The 23,750-nt window shown below is 31.9% G+C and overlaps 2 protein-coding genes and 1 long non-coding RNA gene across 3 annotated transcripts in view; 1 reads left to right on the top strand and 2 right to left on the bottom strand.

The window, feature by feature from the left end:
* Window positions 1-6,371, bottom strand: part of LOC132126276 (acylphosphatase-2-like) — a 9,841-nt gene extending 3,470 nt beyond the window's left edge. Inside the window, exons 1-3 of the mRNA XM_059537441.1 lie at window positions 6,208-6,371; window positions 5,987-6,003; window positions 5,470-5,579 (exon numbers count right to left, since the gene is read on the bottom strand). Coding sequence (XP_059393424.1) covers window positions 5,470-5,579; window positions 5,987-6,003; window positions 6,208-6,340 — 260 coding nt within the window. The 5' untranslated portion in view covers window positions 6,341-6,371. The remainder of the gene's footprint in view (window positions 1-5,469; window positions 5,580-5,986; window positions 6,004-6,207) is intronic.
* Window positions 1-23,750, bottom strand: part of LOC132126277 (uncharacterized) — a 76,889-nt gene that overhangs the window by 3,562 nt on the left and 49,577 nt on the right. The window lies entirely within an intron of this gene.
* On the top strand, window positions 14,496-16,749 carry LOC132126661 (forkhead box protein G1-like). Its single transcript, XM_059538072.1, has one exon. The coding sequence runs from the start codon at window positions 14,714-14,716 to the stop codon at window positions 15,710-15,712; it is 999 nt and encodes a 332-aa protein (XP_059394055.1). The 5' UTR covers window positions 14,496-14,713; the 3' UTR covers window positions 15,713-16,749.

Raw genomic sequence — 23,750 nt, 5'->3', positions numbered from 1 at the left:
AATTGCTAGTAAAAATGGCTTTAAAAAATACTTAACTTTTAAATTGCTAGTAAAAATGGCTTTTAAAAAATAATTAACTTTTAAATTGCTAGTAAAAATGGCTTTTAAAAAATACTTAACTTTTAAATTGCTAGTAAAAATGGCTTGGAAAAAATACTTAACTTTTAAATTGCTAGTAAAAATGGCTTGGAAAAAATAATTAACTTTTAAATTGCTAGTAAAAATGGCTTTTAAAAAATACTTAACTTTTAAATTGCTAGTAAAAATGGCTTTTAAAAAATACTTAACTTTTAAATTGCTAGTAAAAATGGCTTTAAAAAATACTTTACTCATAAATTGCTAGTAAAAATGGCTCTTAAAAAATAATTAACTTTTAAATTGCTAGTAAAAATGGCTTTGAAAAAATACTTAACTTATAAATTGCTAGTAAAAATGGCTTTAAAAAATACTTTACTCATAAATTGCTAGTAAAAATGGCTTTAAAAAATACTTAACTTTTAAATTGCTAGTAAAAATGGCTTTTAAAAAATAATTAACTTTTAAATTGCTAGTAAAAATGGCTTTGAAAAAATACTTAACTAATAAATTGCTAGTAAAAATGGCTTTGAAAAAATACTTAACTTTTAAATTGCTAGTAAAAATGGCTTTTAAAAAATAATTAACTTTTAAATTGCTAGTAAAAATGGCTTTTAAAAAATAATTAACTTTTAAATTGCTAGTAAAAATGGCTTTTAAAAAATACTTAACTTTTAAATTGCTAGTAAAAATGGCTTTTAAAAAATACTTAACTTTTAAATTGCTAGTAAAAATGGCTTGGAAAAAATACTTAAATTATAAATTGCTAGTAAAATGACTTTGAAAAAATACTTAATTTATAAATTGCTAGTAAAAATGGCTTTGAAAAAATACTTTACTCATAAATTGCTAGTAGAAATGGCTTTGAAAAAATACTTTACTCATAAATTGCTAGTAAAAATGGCTTTAAAAAATACTTTACTCATAAATTGCTAGTAAAAATGGCTTTAAAAAATACTTTACTGATAATTTTTTTGTAAAAAATGGCGTTGAAACAATTTTCAATCCCAAATTGCTAGAAAAATGGCTTTGAAAACATTTTTTTTGTCATGAATTGCTATTAAAAGGCTTTGAAACAATTTTCAGTAAAAATTGCTAGGAAAAATGTATATATATATATATATATATATATATATATATATATATATATATATATATATATATATATATATATAAGCATTTTTTACTGTTATAAATATTACAAATTTTGAATTACATTTTTAGAAAAATATAATGAAAACCAAACAAATCAGGAGTTTAAACTGCATTCAGGACCAAAGTTTTTTGTAAACCTCATATAAAATAACATCTCATATAATATTCCAAAAGTGATATATTTTATTGGTATATTTATATTCAGTGATATTGTTTGGTTATTTTATTGGTTTATGATGGTCACAGGGTAGTGACTAATAAATGTATAATGACTAATATACTTTATATGACCTCTTCTGTGTTTCATAGGTGATACAGACTGCCTTAAACACAGATGACAATAAACTTTCCATTGTTCTCACGCTCTGAATGAAACACTCTCACTCTATCTGAAATAATACCGCACAGCTGAATTCACAATATATAACCACTTGAGTCTTTGCACAGTGTTCATTGTGTTGTGAAGGAAAGGAGTTTTCCATCTGTCCCGGTGAGGAAGTCAGATAACATTGACACGCTGTGATTGGAAAGAACTTTCTCATACAGATCACCATTTACATCAACCTCCGTCTAACAATCTGCCGGATGCTCTCACTCGCTCTAATACCAAGATAGTTTGATATCAAAACACCGGCAACTATTTAGAACCTGTGACTGCCACTGTATAAAAATATCCAAAAATATATAATATAATATAACATAATATTATAGTATATTATAACAACATGTGACTGCCATTATGTTAGAATATCAATGAAAAAAATATACATATATTATATTATATTTTATTATATTATAACAACATGTGACTTCAACTGTGTTAGCATATCAATAAAAAAATATATTATATTATATTATTTAATATTACATTATATTATAACAACCTGTGACTGCCATTGTGTTAGAATAAAATAAAAACATATATATTTATATATCATTATTTCATATTACATTATGAATAATAATTACATTAAGAATAATATATATATATGTATAGTATAGTATCACTGGATCACATATTACAATTGTCAATAAAATATTGAAACAAATGAACAAGAAAATTAATATTACACACACTCAATAATTACTGTCAATATTTACTGTATTTAATAATATTATTAATTAAATGGTTAATAATTTGTAAATAATAAATAACAAAAAAATACTTAAATATTTACTGTTTAATTATTATATTATATTATATTATATTATATTATATTATATTATATTATATTATATTATATTATATTATATTATATTATATTATATTATATTATATTATATTATATTATATTATATTATATTACATTACATTACATTATGGGGTTTCCTCAAATGGCCCCAGTAAATGAAATGAACCCTAAATATGAGCAATAATCACAATGATGCAGAAGATCCACAGTAATTATGAGAATGCTGTTGCAAAATGCTCTTAATAAATGCATTATGCCTCATTAGATGTTGAAGATCTGGATGGAACTGAAACGCTCTGGCAGTATTTCTAGACTTCCAATCATAATTCAAGCACGGGTGGAGCGTTTGGGAGGGTGGAGGCCGTCTGGGGACGATCCTCTGAGATCTACAGACTCATCAACATCACCCACAACCCTAGAGATCCACCAAACCAAACCCACGACTAACAAACACCTGAAGAGAGCTGAACGAAACAAACACACTGAGAGATCACAATGGAAAGAAATGAAAGAGAGGAACACAAAGTGGGCGGAGCCTGAAGGCCTGCCATCTGCTGTTTAAATATTTAATGAGCAAACACATTTCTGTTCACTCGCATCTCGTGTTCAGCAACTGGATTGAGGAAGAGGAGGAAAAGCTCTTCTTCGTCACAGTATCCAGGCAATGGCATGTACAGCGATGTGTGATTCTGGGCTGTACGTAAATAGGACACGATTTCACCAGAGAATCACATCTAAAAATGTCTTACAGGAACAGCGGACACAGACAATAACCTTCACATGAAAAACGGACTTGATAAAGGAGACCGGGGCTAGTTGTCACAGCAGAGATTTTGTTGTTACTTTAAAAATGCATTAAAATAAAATAAAGTACTTTCCAGTGTTTTTCTCATCCAGCATTCTTTTTGATAAACGGCACATTACAAAAGTAAATCGTTTTAGGAATGTCATTAGATATTGACTTAAAGACATCGATTTTATAATGATCTAATAATCGATATAATTATGGAAAATCTGAAACAAAAGGTTTTATATTTGGAAATTTAATTAATTTAAATATATTTTAATATTAGTTGGTTTTCAATTAATTTAAATGTATTTTAATATTGCTAAGTCTAATATTAGTTATCATTTTATTTCCTTTTTTTGATTATTAAACTTAATAGTTAACAGAATTGTGTGTAATGTTTTACATTTTTCATCTAATATTTGTATTTGTGTTTTATAAGATTCTTTTTATTTTTATTTTAATAATAATAATTATTTATTATAATATAATATAATTCATTAATATTTGTATTCATATTTATTATTAATTAGTTTTATCAATACTGGCTTTCATTTTTGCATTTTCAGTTTCCATTTAAATTATATTAAAAATTTTAGAAATTTAATTTTTACAATTATCTTTTTCTTATTTAATTTTTTGGTTTTAATTTATTTTTGAGTTTTAGTTTTTATTTATTCCCAGTCATTTATTTGAGTCCTTTTCATTGAATTTAATTGCAATCTTTTAAGTATGAAAATAAAAAGATTACAGATCATATTAATAAAATAATGTTAATAAATTAGTTTCAGTAAAAAATATAAAATATGAGTATCAGATTATTCATTTTTATATTACTATTTGTTTTTATTTATTTTTTTGTCAGTTTTAGTTTTCATTTGTTTCCAGTTTAACCTATTTCAGTTAGGTGCCAAGTTTTTGTAATATTTATATTTTATTCCAGCTTTTAGTTATTCTTAACTAAATGTTGTGTCAACATAATATACTCTTATGCACAGTCTACATGCAAATATTTGTATGTGCTATGCATACTAAAGATCTGCATACAGAAAACAGTATTAATGCTGCAGAAATACAGTATATAAGCTCTCACACAAATGAATGTCTGGTTCACATTTGAGACAGTGATGTCATACGGCCCTCTCCCCTGAGCTCCACCCCGGCCTGCCCCGCCCGACTGACATCATCGCTCCTCGACCCGCCCCACACACACACACACACACACACGCTCGGCTGGAGCTCCAGGCTACAGCACAACGCTCTCAAAGGGAAGAGTGAGTTTCCATGTTCAGACTGGCACTGTGACTGTGAGCTCTGCAGCCTTTCTAGACTGTTCCATGGCACAACACTGAAGCACTGACGCCATCTTCTGGTGACAAGAGACACTGCACATGTCACAGATTTTGTGGATCTGAACTGGTATGGAAATGAAGACCTTTAAAAAGAGATTTAAACATAAACACTCACATAACTCACATAAAATCTCTATTTTCCCCAATTAATAGTTAATATTATAATTAATATTAGACTTAAAATGTACTATTTGCTATTGTTTATATATATATATATATATATATATATATATATATATATATATATATTGCAACATTTAAGCAACATTTCAAATTTTATTTTAGTTTTCATGTAATATTTATATTTAAATTGATTTAAGATTTATAATATTTGTTATTTATTTTTATATTTATTATGTTTTCTTCTATTCATTTAGTTTATGTCAATGAAAAGTAATTCAAGATATAAGATATAAAACAAAATATTATTTTATTTTAGATTTCATTTTTATTTATATTTTTTAAAATACAATTTAAAAGATGATCGTCTTTAATGGTCACATTTCTTCAACGTTTTCGTGAAACATAAAATTTTGACAGTTTGTTATATGCTTGTTTTATTTTATATCTATCGTTAATTAATATGTAAAATGTTCCGTTTATTTCATTTAAGCTTTAGTTTTAGTTAAGTTTAGTTAATTTCTAGATAGTAATTTTAGCACTTCAACTATTTGCTGAAGTAAAATTTTTCGTTTCAGTTTTTCATCTAAAACTTATTTTTTTATATATATATTTATTTAATGTTTATTAAATTATATTTATTTATTTATAGACTGTAGTTATCTTTATATATTATATAGTTTATTTAGATTTTACTAAATAGAGCACCATACAAACATTTGGATATCCTAATAAAAGTGACTTTATTGCACAGTCAAAAACTATTCAAAAAAAGATGCATACTCACATTTCTGTAACTTTTTCAGGGTGTCCCTGCACCTGTCCCACCACAGTGCCCTGTCTAGTGTTCTTCACCCAGCCCGTCACGCCCAGTTTCTGCGCTTCTGTCTCTGTATACTGCAGTAAAACAGATGAAAAATGAGATTCAGAGAGATATATATATGCATGACTTAACACTGATGAAACTAGGGAGGTTACATGTAAATGCATGCATTTAGAAAAGCAACTTTCATTGCATTCAATGGATGCATTTGACATAATTTCATGCATTTTCTAGGACTCAAGCTTTTACACTGCTAGTGCAAACATCAGATATCTAACTGATTTCAACTACTTAGGCTAAACTTGCATCTAAAAGATCTAGTATCTGCTTGTAATTGTATAAATCACTCCTTATACAGCAGATAGCTTGGAAACCCATCAAATATAATAATATCATTACCATTTGCTAGTGTTAGAAGGTTCCAGCAAAAAAAAAAGCTCTGTTAAAAAAACTTAATTTATATTATCCACATATTTCTCACCATTCTGAAGCAAACACCTGAAAAACAGAATTTTTTTTACTGTTTATGCAGTTTGACTACTTGTAAACAATAAACATTTTGTAATAAAGAATAATTTACATATTATATGAATACATATGCATGCACAATGGTGCAAAAGCTTTTTAGTGCTGTAATATAATAAATGCGTCTATTTTTGGAGGCGTGACGTGAAGAAATGTCACCGAGTTTGAAATACGCACCTTGGACATTCCCGAACACCTCAAAATCTACAGAAACATACTTATCACCGGCATCTGAAGACATTTCAAACAATATTACAAGGGTCAGGACCCAAAGAGAAGTCCAGGAGACGTCTAAATGACAGATAATCATAAATAAACGCGACGCGACTTGCAAATGTAACGAGACCCAACGCTCTTAAAGCGTCAGACTGATGTCACGTGACCACTGTTACTTTTCTCAACGCTTAACGCGATGGACGAATCACAGTCGCTGTGGTTACAGAATGATGAGTTTTTAAGATTGTTTGGACTGGGTTTCTATTAAGAATCCCTGAGAAGCGAACAAGCGCCCTCTGGAGGACAAAACAAGAGTTTTCTAAACGGGATATGTTACGTGCTTACAGTACGCAGATTACAATGAGATTTGAATAATATATTTAAAAGTATTTTACAATTATAATATTGCATATGAATAATAACCTTATGAATAAACAATTAGTGCCAAATACGTTTTGGATATAAAAACACAATTATTTTGTCTCTTTCTAAGAATGATTGAAAAAAAAATAATAATAATAACCAGATTACAATCACACATAATGAGCTTCAAAAATATTCCCTCTCACGTCCTGATGAGATTTTAATATTCCCTGGCACAGTTTTTCACTGTAATCTAGTATGTTTATGATTGAAACACCATCCTGGCTGTCAGAGATTAGAGAGTTACAGTGTGTGTTCAAAAACATTTCGATTTGTGAATACACAAACATTTTATTAGAGATGTAATTTGCATACAAGGGTTTAAGTTTCTTTTAAAGGCAAATCCTTTCAAAAAAACAAACAAATCACATTTGGATTTGACAGAGACCTTAGACCCGGCACACGACAGGTTAAATGTTTTTAACTGTGTTTTAACATGTCTGATGATCACAGAAAGATGGGATTAGACTTTCTGTGCTTTTAAAGATCTCAAAGGTCAACACTGATGCTGTTTTTAGCATTAGTAAATGTTTCGTTTACTGAATCACATCTGAACCACATTTCCTGAAACACGTAAATCAAGTTAAATGTCAGAAATAAATGCAATAAATTTAAGGATTTGTGATCTTATTGCAAATGTGTGTGTTTTTTTTTTTTAGTAAACGTTTTTATTATCTAATGGATTTATTGGATTAATTAAACATGGATTATATTTCTTAATCTTATTTCAATTATAAATATATATTTTTTTTTTTACATATTTCAGCCTCAAAGGTCAACACTGATACCTTAAGAGTTATTTATTTATTTATTTATTTTGCATTAAATCAGAATATTTTATTTAGAATAAATTTAAAAATAGTCTCTGGTTCTGATTTGTTCTGATTTTTACTAACTATATAAAAAGTTTTAGCATCATACATTTTTTTAATGTTTTAGCATTTATGGGAATGTTTGTTTTTATACTGAATCAAAAAATAAATGTCAGAAAAAGCTATGCAATAAATATAAGGATGCATATTGTATAATGTATTAGAGCTACAGTATATGGTATTCCCACTACTTCTCATTTAAACAAGGAATAAATAAAAATGCTTTTACAAATGTCAAACAAAATTCTAAACTATGACCTTCAGTTTCTACATTATGAGTATGTGAAGCTGATTATTTCACTCCTTTGTCATGTACTACAATGTCAACAAAAAAATGCTGAAATAACAATGCAAAATTAAACTAAATAATAGATGTTTGATGGTCTGGTGTTAAAAGAGAACCTTGTATTTTAGCTCAGAAACACTGAAGAACATTAATAACTGTTTCAGTCTCCAAAGATGCATACAGCAATCCAAAGCCAGATCAAACAGTTCTTGATGACACACACACACACATTTGTTGATTTGTTCTGAGCCAGTAACGCTCGACAGAGAAAAACCATAATCCTAGAGCTCAGACTGACAACAGTACAGCACATAAACACACACACACACACACACACACATAAACACACACACACACACACACACACATACACACACACACACACATACACACACACTTAGCTGTCTAAATCAGTGCATACACAATATTGTTTTCATATAAAACTAACAACAACAGAGTAATTAAAATCTGACCTAAACCATTAAAGATTTGGATTTCTATAATATATATATATATATACACACACACATTTATTGTATGAATTAATTATTTTTCCAACTGTAGACAACCTTGGATGTTTTTAAAGGAAGGCTTAATCAGATTAACACAGTAAAAAAAAAAAAAAAAAAAAAAGTTCTCATTCTCAATCTAACTGAACTTCTGTGAATAAATAAATTGTGATTATTCTGATGATATGAATGGATTACTGTCATTGTTTGTGACTGTTTCTTGTTTTGACTCTCTAATTGTTTTGGTCAAATCTCTTTGTGTTTTAAAAGGCTTTATGAAATCCGCTGCTAAAGTGCCCCGCAGGTTTTTGTGAGGGGTGCTGAGCATCCAACTCCATCAGGACCGTCTGATTTACCAATGTTTTGATCTTACATAAGATACAGCTGCGCCAAAAACAGCATTTAGACACTTAACTCACACTGAAATGTCATTGTGTTACATAACGATATATCAAAGCAAAACATTCATCATATCATGAAAATATAATGTTTAAAAGAACAGCAGTACATGACTGTATATAGTTCAGGGTGTAAACACAAGGATAATAGAGTAATATTCTCTCCGCTTGAGAGAAAAACAAAAACACTTTACGCAAAATTTAAGAAGAAAGAAAGATAAAAAAAATTTCCCGAAGTGTTAAAAGAGGGATTTGTTCAATTTAAAACTTGCCGGGTAGATGCTAGAATTATTTTGCTTCTTGCAAACTACATTTAATAATTCAGCGTACTTTAGTTTCAAAGAGATGTGAAATAGACCAACAATATTCCCCAGAATGATCACAGATTTGTTTGAACAAAGAGCTTCATATTGAACAATGTTGCTGATTGTTGAAGGTTTGTGAATTCCCAGAATGCACTGCAGCATACATAAATTATGCAGTTATTGTTTACAAACTTTCTTCAGGCTGCTGCTGTTGATTCTGTCATGATTGTTTGTCATGTTGGTGATTAGAAGGATTTATATGCCTCATTATGTATTTGTTTATTGCCGCCATTGTTGTGGTCTGTCTGCTTTACTAAAACTGTCAAATTGAGGAAAATGTCATGTGTTTTGAATGTTGTATTTCAAAGGACTCTTACATTTTCAAGGGTGTAGAATTTAGGGATGTCCCTACCAATATCCAATTTTCAAGCAATAATTTTGATCAAACAATTAATAAATGTATGTGTATGTAACCCCTTGTTGTTGTAATTTGGGCTGCATCTGAAATAGGTCATAAAACGAATATTACCTGAGCACTTACACAGATTTCAGGTGAACTATAAAGTTAAGCCTCTTTAACAAGTTCTGCTGTTGTGTTCCTCTGCACTTTTTGCATTGACTATCACTCTTTACAGGCGAATATAATAAGATACAACAATGATTTCCTACATGTATTACAATATATACTGATAAACTGAACACTCACTTCAATGGTATGAGATGACTGGATGCTTCAAATGATTTTCAGCTGAAAAGAATTAACCATCAACATAATGCACAGTGTTTCCATATATACATATATTTGGAGCTGCTGCTTATCTTATTTGCAAACAACATACTTTTTTACTTATTTCAGTTAATGTTATAAAACTAGCTGAGCTAAGCCAGTAGTAGTTCTGACTTTTGTCATGTAGCCGTTTAAAACACGGCGGAAGAAACAAAAAGCGGAAGAACACACAAACCGATTCAAGTGAGTGAGTCATTTACGCCGGAGTCGCTCCGATTCATTTAGGGTGTGTATTCACATCTGACATTTATTTTCGAATTTTGTCATAGCTTGTAATGATTTTAAAAAGCATGTATAGTAATGGGCGACATTGAGCTTTTTTCGAAAGTCCGAATTAGTTAAACCATTGCATTGCAAACTGATTCACTGTTCCCGAGGCGCTCCAATCGAATCATTTATCGCGAACCATTTGATTCAGAGCGGAACGTCAGAGCAGTTTTGTGAATCTTTTGATTCAGATCGGAATTTCAGTGCGGTCCGGGAAACATTTCGCATATATAATGATCCATTTTCCAAAGTTCTTATCTTGATCAAAGGATTCACGGACCTACATCAAAAACGCGATCTATATCAGATGATTCACGATCCGCGCGCGAGATCCGATCTGAATCAAATGATTCACGATCCACATTTCAAACATTTCAGATCAGGACTTCAAATAATTTGATTCAGGTCGGGAACTTAGATAAAAAAAAAAAAAAAAAGTTAGAAAAACAAAACAATGAAAAAAACAATAGACAAGTACAAATCCCTTAATTAAATTAACCATTGTTTTATTATAGTAAAAGAGTAGTTACCATGCTTTTAAAGCACAGTTTTACTACAAATGGTTTACCTGTAATAAAACCCTGTAGCATGTAGAAAAACCATGATTAATCTGTTGTTATGGGCTTATAGTAACCATGTTTTTTTTTCGCCTTATGAAAAGGATGCTGTTTTCACTGCTAGGATGAACAGAATTTTTAATAGTTGCCACATAGCCTAATTTTCTAGATAATCTTTGAGTAAAAAAAGGTTTAGAGACAGATTTTTGTCTATAAATGTGAAATTTAGCTGGCAGGAAATTATGATATCCTATATTCTCTTTTGAGTAGTCAAACAATCAAAAGAAAAACATTTAAAACAGGACGGAAATCACTACACCCTTGTAAATTATGATATCTGCTGATTCATTAAATGCTTTGTGTTTCTGATTAATTTGGTTAAACAGTTATAAAACAATTAAATACAGTTTGAACAGTTAGTTTTAGTGATGGAGAAACAACTGATTTGTAAAATGATTCACTCAAAACAGACACCTGCTGGTCAAACAGTGTATATGAAAGGAAAAATCAGCCCAAATATGACTAAAACACACTTTTTAGAAACCAGTCGTAAATGTTTTATTGAAAATGCCTTCTACAAATCATAAAATACCATTAAACTTGAATGTGTTTCATTACTTTAGAGCTGTGTTTACAGAAGGTTAAGCTAATCTCCGATAAGAAACAATCAACTACTACTTTTTAGTTTTTTTTTTATATTATACAAATGTGCCATTAAAGTGTCTACATTATAAAAGGATCCAAGTTCAGTGCGCCCGATTTAAATTTAGAATCGTTTTAAAACATTTACGTCGCAAGTATCATTTATTTAAATCACGTGACTTTGGAATTTTGATGCACGCGCGTCACTGGTTCGAAACAAAAGATCCACAAATGTTTCTAATCTTCCAAAGCACTCAATATATATGACTATATATGTTGCGAAAGATGGCACCATATATTATTTGTGACAACATGCCCCACTTTGTGTGTTAAATGAAATGTTCAGTAGTTTTTAACCACATCTTTATCATTGAAAACATAACTAATGTAGCCTATAGTCTATGTTTTGTTACTATTTTTTTGATTTTTTTTGTGTGCGAACAATTAGCCTACTGGTCTTCTTTTTTATTACATTTACATTACTGCATGTATTGCATTAAAGCCTCTAATTTATAAAAGTGACCCGATCAGGTTGATACGCGTTCCGAACAATTGATTTAAAACAAGATTCACAAAGGTTTACTGCTCCTGCTTCTCACCTAGCAGGTTCAGTCTGCTGATCATAAGGAGAAGCGTTAAGAAAAAGCGATGCACGTGTCAGTTTAAACTCAGAGATGTCAGTGTGTGTTGTCCATTCATCATCATGAAGCTCCTGTTGGTGGATGCAGGTTCACAACAGTAAGAAACGACTCAAATCCAGGACAGGCCCATAGAGGCCCTTCCTTCACCCTGAAGACAAACCCCATCATCACCGTGTGCTTTTGGTGTAGTGTGACCTTTTACTGAACCTTGCACGTCATGTGCTCTTGTGTGTGTGTGTGTGTGTGTGTGTGTGTGTGTGTGTTTGGCATTAAATGTTTTGGCAAACAGTTTCAAAAGCAGCCTCGAGGCCACCTACAAGTCACGCAGCGCTTGTATGGACATAAACAAAAGTGTGTGTGTGTGTGTGTGTGTGTGTGTGTGTGTGTGTGTGTGTGTGTGTGCTTGTCTGTTTTTGGGGGGTTCTTCATGTATGTAAACAATGTTGGTCATAACTCTCTGAAACTATTAACGGTCACTGCAAATTACTCATTTTGGCACGAATTACCTATTTATATGACCTCAAATGATAATGAATATTTAAAATATCTTGTAGAGCCCGTTTGCATTGCAATACTTGGAAGTGTACTATTTAAAAAAAATCATACTTCTTCAAAACATGTTCCTTCTGCTTGATTGTTAAAAATAACACACACGCGCGCGCGCGCGCACACACACACACACACACACACACACACACACACACACACACACATATATATATATATATATATATATATATATATATATATATATATAAAGCCATGTAACTCATCATATAATTATTTAACATATTACAGGATGGATTCGTTTAGAATCGAGGTGTAATAAGCGCTTGAAAAAAAGAACAATTTGTACGAGACTGGAGATTGAAAATAAGCTCGTTTATAGCTACTAGGGTCTTCTTACTCATAACATTTATTTATTTTCCATAGTATTTTCTCTGTTTATTGGAAAAGCACGGCTTTGATAAATAAAATAAAGTCTTAAACGGTTTTAAACAGCTCGACAGCTAACTGGAAATCATTTAGTCTCTTAGTGATGCTTTAATTTATGTTGAAAATATCAGAGGAAATCAAAATAAACTATAATTTTATAAAACAATATTACTGAAACATCCCCTCGTATTTATAACAATAATAATGGATTATAAATAACAACAGATGAATTTACGTGAATATACGTGAGCTGTTTATAACTCGATAAAGCTTGATTATTAAGAAGTCAATTTAAAAGTGGGCATTAAGTAGCTTTTAATAGCTATAAAACCGCAACATGAATTATTGTCTCGACTGCAAAATAGTTTTCATTAATTCAACAAATATATATTTTCATTAATTATAAAAGCACTATGGTAATGGGAGAACACTGTCGTCTGACGCACGAGTGATTTATTCATTATTTAGAAAATAATAATGTATATGCACATAAAACTTATAAATTATTATAACATGAACTGTTGTTAAATAAAAATACATGTAAAATGGTATTATTTTGCTTTGCATATTTTATCAATTTCACAATATCTTAAAAACGGATTCATTATTTCATCCTTTTGTCTTTATACATATTCAAAGTTTCTTTGATAATACAAAATAAAGCGTTGTATTGTTCTGTACATCACTAAAATACACAGTTTATGCATTAAAAAATCAAATAATTTCACAGTCGGCAATGCTGCAAAAGATGCGAACAGCCTTCAAACAAGAAAACGACACTCAAACAATGTTTCTCGATTCCGAGATCATGCATTTATTTAACAAAGACATCCATGATAATTAACAAATAGATTCATGATATTAAATAAAGATATTTGTTTATTCTCAAATAATAAAGTGTGAATTGGAAAACGTTTTATTTTTCAGAATGCAAAATGCGTCATTTAAAAATAAAAAAGCTATTATAGATTAAACGCATAACTAAGATTATTCTGATGCAAAATTTCATACTGATTGATAAAAAACACAAATAAACAACAGCGACTAGACTGTTATGATGGTCACCGGTCACTTCCCACCGCGCAAACACGCTGTTTGAGAGGAATGAATGCAGCGCATTGCTTTATAGTATATTTCAATTACTAAAAACGACAGAAATTAGACCTTAAAAGTTTCAACACGACTTCTGCACTCCTCTGACAAGATTTCAGTGGATTTGTGACCCGCGCTGACACTAGAGGCGCCCTTGGCTCAGCCTGTGCGCTTTTACGCACAACGTTATTATTCATTATTATTCTCGGAAAACCTACTGATCTACACAACACTGTATTGTATCAGACCGGATATTATGCACGCTTTATGGTCCTATTATTGAACACAACTAATCCGAATCCCCTCAAAGTATTATTAAGAAATATTAATAATAATTATTATTGAGAGTGCCACTTTGAATCAACAGCCCGAATGCTTTAGTTCTTGATCATTTCAACTTTATTTCAGTGTGTTTCAGGTAATGTGTGCACCATTATTCGTCCCTCCTATTCAGGCTGCGTGATCGGTGACGCGCAGGAGACTCTCCAGACTCCCGCGCGCACGGGGCTCTTCGCGCATTATGATGGAGTGAGCGGAGACTGTATACTGTTCAGCTTCCAGCAAGAGAAGAGCTCCTCCTCCCTCCCCTGAGATGAGGTAGTTGGAAAGACCGAGCGCTGGTTAATCACCAATTTCTCGCGTCGCGTCGCGTCCTCCGTCCTGAAAGTCCTGTCATGCATGCAGCGTCCCCGCCGTCGAGCGCCTGACCTCCTGCGTTTTCAACCACAGCTTTTGTTTGTCCATCGTCCGGTATGGGAGATCAGAGTGAGCCGACCATGGTGCAGAAGTCGACATCGTTCAGCATCAAGAGCCTGTTACTCCCATCAAAGTTTGACGATGAGGGCGCGGTGCGCAGCGGCAGCCCGGCGGCACAGGATTTGGACAAACCCCCGGAAGCGTCCGAGATGGACCCCGCGCTGCGAGACGCGGATGACCAGCCGTCTAAAAAGGGAAAGAAATTCGACAAACCTCCGTTCAGCTACAACGCGCTCATCATGATGGCGATCAGACAGAGTCCCGAGAAGCGGCTCACGCTCAACGGCATCTACGAGTTCATCATGAAAAACTTCCCGTATTACCGGGAGCACAAGCAGGGCTGGCAGAACTCCATCCGGCACAATCTGAGTCTCAATAAGTGTTTCGTGAAAGTCCCGCGGCATTATGACGATCCTGGGAAAGGGAACTACTGGATGCTGGATCCTTCCAGTGATGATGTGTTTATCGGCGGAACCACCGGGAAGCTCCGCCGGCGCTCGGCGACCTCGCGGGGAAAGTTGGTGATGAAAAGGGGCCTCCGCTTCGCGCCCCTCGGTCTCGGGCTTGGTGAACGCCCGAGCAACCCGCTTTATTGGCAGCTGTCTCCGTTTTTACCCCTGCACCATTCGCACTATAACGGCTCCACGCACGGATTTCTAAACCAGGGGCACGCGTACGGGTCGTTACTCCATGGCGTGGAGCCGCTCGGGAACGGGGACATGTCTCGCCCCATTCTGGGAGCCTCTAGCGGGAGTATCAACGGGTACGGTGTGTCTCCGCCGTCCGCCGCCGGATTACTTTCAGGGCACAATGGATACTTCGTACCGGGCGCGCAGCAGCCGCTCCCGAGCGCGCCGGGATACTGCATCTCCAGCTCTCCGTCCCCGCTGCTGTCGGATTCCATAAGAACTAGCTTACCGTCCTTCACAGCTCCACTTTCTAGCGGACTTCTGTCTCAACACAAACGCATCGCGCCCAACTCGTTCCTAAGCTGAGCATTGCGCGCCTTCTCCAATGGGAACTTTCCTAGAAAACCTCGCCACGAAATGTGCAAGCTGTCCTTTTGTGTGAGGACTGTGCGTCTGGATTTTTTATTTGATCTATTTAAGTTTATCTTGTAGAAGTAGTGTGATGTTATGCCAAAGGCAACAACCGTGCGTGTTTGTTTTCTTTCTTTCTTTTTCTAAAAAAATATTATTTATAGTATTTCTTTGTGAATGATTGTTTTGTATTTATTCGAATGTTTTTTTTTATCCCTTGTTACTGTGGGATACCGTTATGATTAGACGTTTGGCACATATTATTCGTTTAGTATGACTAATTCCTTTTTTTAATGTCTCAAACTGTGAATGCGCCTTAATATCTTAAATCAGGGTTGAGCGCTCGGACCGTCTCAGGTGTGCGTTCTGACAATGAAACATTATTATTATTATTATTAGCTGTGTAAACCTGAAATATGGTACATATACATATATATGCAATGTTTTATGAATTTGCCTATCGGTTAGTGTGGCCCTGTGTTCAGAGAGGTCATGTAATGACTTACTATAGTAAAGCTAAGCTACTGAATTAAAGCACTGGTTTAAATGAACTCTGTGTGGGATCAGTTTATATATGTACATACTGTCACGTAAAATGCTGTTTTGTGACGACACGAGGTTTTGTTTACACACATTACAGTATTTTAACAGTATTTCATTTACAGGTTTTACGCGTGGAGGTGATTCAGCACCAAAGACAGATCATTAATGTTTTTTTTTCTTCTTTATTATTATTATATATAACATCCCTGCACATTCATTTGCTATAATGACATCCTGAATCCACTATTTCAACTCGCTGTGCAAATCAGAAATGTGATTTCTAGAGCGGGTTATTTCCCTTTTAACCAACATGTGATTTATAGTTCTGCACATTTAGTTGTCATAGTCTTTTAATGTGCAGATTTGTACTAGTTTGTCTTTTTTTCTTGTATATATGACTGAACGTCCGTTCAGAACAAATAAATAAAGTATTGGAATATTTATGCAAACGCGTCCTTTCTAGTCATGCAACACACATCCGCTTTTTTGTGATCAAAGACTTAGCTTCACGCACACAAATTAATCTCAATGCCTTTACCTGCATGCTATGCATTGAAGTTATGCATGCTAGAAATGTTAAATATAGCATGCTGCTGGAATATTTTCGTCGTACAAAACATTATGCAATAAACATTTTCATTATTGCATCACTGAAATATAAGCAGTTCGTGCACACACACACACACACACACACACACATATGTGTGTGTGTGTGTGCATGAACTATATATGTGTGTGTGCATGAACTAGGCCTTTATCAGTGACACAATAATGAAAATTATTATTGCATAATGTGTAATAATAACTGTATGTATATATATATATATATATATATATATATATATATATATATATATATATATATATATATATATATATCCACCAATTTTTATCTACATAAAAGTAATACGCGCATAATACGCGCCATCGAGCCAATCCAGACAAACCACAATATTCACTTCATGAACATATGAATTTTCACGTGGAAAAATTAATAATAATTATATTAATAGGTAAGGTATGACTGAGCCTTTACGCAAACATTCAGCTACATCGGTTCACGAGTCATTCTGACTTATTTCCAATAGAAGTAATGCTGAACTTACTATCCAGATGTTCCTAAAACTTCATCTCCACGTGTCCCGGATCAAGCAGGAGTGAAACTCTCAGTGAGGCACAGGCGATATGAAGTCCAAAAAACCTCCAGACACCTTCAGAGGAGCAGGAGAGACATTAATGTGCTCGGACAGACGTTCAGAGGGAGGGACTCACGGACAAAGATGCTCCATTCACAATTCCTGCACTTTATTTACTATAGAGACTTGAATATTACACAATGCATGACCAAAAATAAAGCCATTGCTTGTTCTAAGAAGTCTGTTATTACCACACACACACAAAAAAAACACCAATCCAGATTTTTTTTTGGCGTATTAAAATAATTTATTTTAACTAAGAGATAATAGGTTCGTGTAGGTATTTTGCCATCCACTAACACGTATTAATATGTTATAAGTAAATTAGTGAGTAGCCTACAGCAAAAAAAGTAAACGTTTTACGAAACTTGATTCAGAGCCAAATGAGGCGTTGATCGCTTGTTACAACACTTTTTTTGTGTCATTTTAATGACTTACATATTTAAGTACTTTATTTGTTGAATGTTTTATGAATCTTCTGATCTATGGAAGCCGATACGACCAGATTTTTCCTTTTTACTAAGTTTAACTGTTTAAATGACTGATTAAACATCGATTTATTATTTTATTTTATATTTACATGAAGCATTATAAAGTTAATAAGAGCTGACCAAAGGAAGACACGTTAACACATCAATTTTACCACGTCATAAAATAAATAAAATATCGAATTATTAAATTTTTTTGTTTAGTTTTTTTTTTTTTTTTACTTTTCAGATTAAATCAAGTCCTGTTCATACGTGTGTGTGTGTTTATTTATTTCACATGATCTGCAGTATATGAAACAGCTGACCACCAAAGGACGTGACATGTTAATTCATTAGTTTTACCTCCTTCTGAGAGCTCCTTTGACAGAAGAAAGGGTCTTAAGGGGCTCATTTTCAGGTCACTGGAGACAAAACCGCTCTTAATTTGCAAAGCTCTTTCCTCTAAGCACAGAAAAGGGCATTGTGGGTCGTTTAGGGATCGACACACCTGCTGAATGCCTTAAACTCTGTCAGATGAACATCAAAAATCTACAAAAATGTGACACAGAGACCTGAACTAATGATAATTTGTCAGCAAAATAACTGCAGTTTGAAACTCTGGGGGTTATATGGAAATAAAGACATGATATTCCCGAAGACATGGATGATATTCACAAAACAGACAAGAGCTGTCTAAACATGACTGACAGAATACATCCACAAAGTCTCAGTTTATTCAGTTCAAAAGCACATTTACTGGCATCTCTGCATAGACAAAAGAAAAAAGATTCACTGTGCATGCAATTAAATGTATTAAAAATCTTACATTTACAGTATTTGACATCAAAGACGAACATTACTGAATAAATGTAATGCAATATTTGAAAAGTAACAGATCACTCAAAACGATTAGTTTCAAATCAAGGACAAAATGGCATGTTGTGGCAAAAAGAATGTGTGTGTGTGTGTGTCACTCAAAGTCAAACATACTTCTTTTTAGTGGAACAACATGCAGATAAAATGTTATAGTTACAGGTTTTATCTCACATGTACAATGTATACGTTTTATTTAAAAATGTTTGTCACAAAATACTATTAGCAGATAATTGAAAACAGCATGTGGACTAAATAAATTAGTTAATTATTGAAAAATATGATTCTAAAAACACTACAATGTCCTTTTTTTAAAAATTGGTGCTTCAGTAATAATATAGGCTTTTATTCCAATGTAAAATGTCATGATGGAAACATGCAAAATATACTTTTGCACAAAAAAAAGGTGCTACAGCACAATAAAAATCTCCTGTTTTAATGGGGAAAACATCATGGACGATTAGATTTTTACCTCTGCTTGAAACATTTTTTAGTTATTATTATTTATTTTTTTATTGAACGATTTCTGTTGTTTTGGCAAAGCAATGAGGCATAACATTCACATTATTTAACTTATTCTATTTTAATAAATTTGGCTGAAAGTCAGCTAAATTTGTTTATTTAAATGTAGCTAAAATAATCTGACTGCAACCACTTAAACATTATAGCAGCATATAAATGATACTATACATATAAGCGCTACCAATGAAAACATAATTTGGACAATAAAATAAAATAGTTAATTAATTAAAAATATGATACTAAAAAACACTAAAATATTCTCCTATAAAAAAAAAATCGGTGCTTTGATAATAATATATATTCCTATGTATAATGTATAGTGTTTTTAATAGAATGCAAATCAAAAATTTACATTAACATACTAGAATAAATTTTCCTTCCACTTCAGCTAAAAAAAGCACGCAGAATTTTTCAACAAAGCAACACAAAGAACATGCAAAATATATATTTGCACACAAAAAAATATCCTAAAAGTTTTAATGGGGAAAACAATCTATTATTAGATTTTTTACCTTTGCTTACAAGCATGCATTTATTTTATGTTGCAAAATTGAGCAATTTCTCTTTTTTGGCAAAGCATTGAGGCATAGCATTCACACTTATTTCCAGAGAGCATTATCACGTGACATATACATACAATCCACAACGTAAACAGACGCCATTAACTACAGAGCGCCATTTTGTGTGCCATTCAAGCATGACGTGTGGAGACTCCAGAGAGAAGAACCCAGACCTTGGCTTTCTGGATGTCAGCTTGTTTCGCTCCAACACGTTCAGGTTCAGGCCACGCTCTGCTCTTCATGTTCCCCTGAACTCCTCGACCCTTTCCACACACCAGCACTTCCTCTCTTATAGTTAACCTTCCAGGTTAAACATTCAACCTATCAAGTATGCACTCACAGTTGATTGAGCACTCATGATTCACACTGTTTTGATGAGTGTACGAGATACTTTAACCAAACCGCAGGTCACAGGTCTTCATGAAAACCTCCTAAACTCTTTCTGCTTTTGTGAAATAAACGAGATCCTTCCAGGTCAAGTAGACCATGCATTCTGTACGCAGTTTTTATTCATTGCAATTACAATAAAGTGAAGTTCATTAAATATATTCAGCTCCTAACCATGCCAATCTGAATTAAAAGGAAATTATTTAAAGCATTTTCTACATAATGCATTCTAAAAGTATTTTTAATGCATTAATTATGCCTTGTAACCGGTATTAAAAATGTAAAAAGTAATTCATTACTAGCTAATTAACAGTGCACAGTGTAATTAGACTGTTCTAATTACGATTTCTATAAAGTATTGCACATACAGCTTTCTAAATACCATATCAACTATTGAACAATACAAGATTAGACATGAAACTGCTCTTTTAATTCTGCAAATAAATCATAGAAAATTGCATAAATTATTCTTTATATAAGGGAGAAGGTTACATTATTTTTACATTAGATGTTAACTTTTATATATATATATTTTTCTATGCACATATTGCAATTACATTAGAAGCAACTAAATAAATAACAGAATTACAATAATTACAACACTGCTTGAAATGCACTGTATGATCTCATGAATAACTGTAATTAATACTTATTTATATATCGTTACACCTTTGAAAATTAAAACACATTACAAACCAAATATGAGGCAGTTTAAAATTTATGAATAGATATGATGCATTACAACATATATTATGAATACCTTTATTATGCATTATATGGCTATGAAAATATGGCTATATACTACTATATACATAAAGTGTTACATGCAGAAATTATACCTTTTTTTTTTTTTACCAAATCTAGCTAACATATATTTCCATCAGATGGTTTAAAGGCGTAACTTACCCTATGTAAGCGATGAGAACTTAAAAATAGATTGAAGAACATCCTCCCAACTGTGTATTACTTGATTTTTCTTATTCACAGGAGCAGCAAACTCTTCAGAAAGTTAAATATATCGGACTAAAACACACAAACACAGACAAAAGCACATTGTTAGTGATATATTATATTCTCTATATCCGTCTTGGGATCGTCCCAGATGGGAATGAGGTGTGTTTTCCACATGTGAAACCCCTCAAACCTAAAGGACACTGAAAAGAGGCATTATTAGCTGAGAATTAACCCACGCTGGACTGACCGCTGAAAAAAAATAAAAATAATTAAAAATAATTATATATATATATATATATATAATTATTTTATTATTTTTAATTTATTTAAAATCCCCCCAAAATTTAATACAATAAATTATGATTCTTTATGTGTATAAAATATAGTAAAATAAGCAGTAAATTATAATTTACCAAACTGTGACAAAACCTTTCATGTGCTCCAATATAAATGCTTATCAAACTCTGCATCATCAAAAATTAATTATTCATGCTGCAAAGTCATTAAATATTAATTAATATGATCTTTTTTTTTTTTTTTTTTTTGCCTGGTGTTTTCTATTGGTAAAATGTTCAGAAATCCTTAATAAAAGTGCTTTACTTTGTCATTTAAAGTAAAGATGGATTTTTTTAAGCATCAGATTTGCACATAAAGTACACCTGTTGCATAAAAATTAACTTCCATGTTACATTTCACAATATGTGTTTTAATAACATACACTGTTAAATATTAAATATATTTATAATAATTACATCAGTAAAGTTTATAAATAAACAGACACAATGGCAGAAAATGGGCTTAGTTTAAACTTTAAATATTAATTTATCTTTGTATATATAATGTGTATAATACATCATTTTAAATAATAAATAAAAAATACATGTAAAAATAATATACTGTATATGTTAAAAGATCAAATATAGTCCAAAAATAGGTCTAAAAACTGGCTTTACTAATTAGTTATATATTTTATAATGTATTTCATTACTGTTCTCTATCATTGTGATGTTATAGCTACTAATTGTGCATGGACAAAAAAAAAACAAATATATATATATATATATATATTTTTTTTTTTTTTTTTTTTACATGACCAAATATATCAAAGATCCCCACTGTGCATGAGTTCACTGGCAGTGAAGGGGTGAAAAATCACATTCTAGTAAATCACATGCTCTCAATGAACAAACTAGAAACCAACACAAAATCTAAAATTAAATACTCTAAGATGCATTTGTACATTTAAGGATGAAAATGCATATATGTCCCACTGAAACAGAATTCTGTGTTCATCTACAAACACTGGGTCTCTTTGGATCCTCTTGTGCTTGACGACTTGTGAAATAATCAGGGTAACGAAGAGCCTGTAACAGGGGTGAAGGGGTTAAACAAACAGCAATAATTCCATAATCCTCTGACCCCATAATGAGTGCAAAACCCACTGCGAGAAAACCAAATCCATTCTTATCAATCACAAAACCGTGAAGGTTTGCGTTCACCCAAACGATGCAACCGAACTCTGGAGTGGCCTAGTGCAGTTTAATGAGAGCGCTTCATATCTGAATGATTTATTTTGTGTCTGGGAGGGGTTCAGATCTCTTGTTCAAGTCGAGTTCAGTCATGCTCACATGTATGGAGTTTGACAGGCATAGGCTGAGCGGGCCACATGCAGATTTCCCCAAAAAAAAGGTCAAAATGTTAACGCAAGACCTCCGTGACAGACGGATATAAGGAGCAAAACTTGACTAAATGAACGTATGGATCTGATTAATTGCTCACAGGAAAGCAGCTGAGGCTGAAATTTGATGGTAAAGATTTACTTAAAGAAGCTGTGAGAGGCCGCACAGGAAGTGACATCAAAGTAAATGGTCACATTTGATCAGGTTAATGTAATGCATGGTTTTATTTAATTTAAATACATTTTTTTTATTCACATATTTGGATGTAATTTTTTTAATGTATTTTTATATATCTTTTAAAAACATTTTAAAATATTATAATCATTTTATATGTATGTATGTGTGTGTATATAGGCTAGTATGTATCATTTATTCATTATATTAGAAAAATTACACTAATACAATACTAATACTAATACAAATTACAAAAAATTAAAACACTACTACTTCTACTATTATTATTATTATTAATAATAATAATAACAATCAATATGGTAATACTTTTAGGAGTAATAGAATAAAATTACTTTTAATAATTAAAAAAATAAATTTATAAAAAAACAGTCAGAATCAGCAAAATTGTAATATATATGTCTTTGCATTGCCTCATTTAATAAAAAAGTAATAATTTGTATATAGAATTAAATATTAAATGAATATAGTTGAAAATGTGATTACAAAAAAATATATAATAGTAATTTTAGTAATCATAGTAATAATAATGATAAAAAAATTATACTCATAATCAGACTACGGTTACTTTTTTGTTGATTACATGATTTCATATTATTCACACAATAGCAATAAATTAC

Source organism: Carassius carassius, chromosome 44, assembly GCF_963082965.1.
Source record: "Carassius carassius chromosome 44, fCarCar2.1, whole genome shotgun sequence".
NCBI lineage: Eukaryota > Metazoa > Chordata > Actinopteri > Cypriniformes > Cyprinidae > Carassius > Carassius carassius.
Note: the sequence above shows the minus strand (reverse complement) of the source record. Positions and strands in the feature narration are given on the sequence as shown.

Bases quoted from the DNA above. Each gene is read 5' to 3' on its own strand.
- LOC132126661 (XM_059538072.1), top strand. From the start codon at position 14,714: ATGGGAGATCAGAGTGAGCCGACCATGGTGCAGAAGTCGACATCGTTC.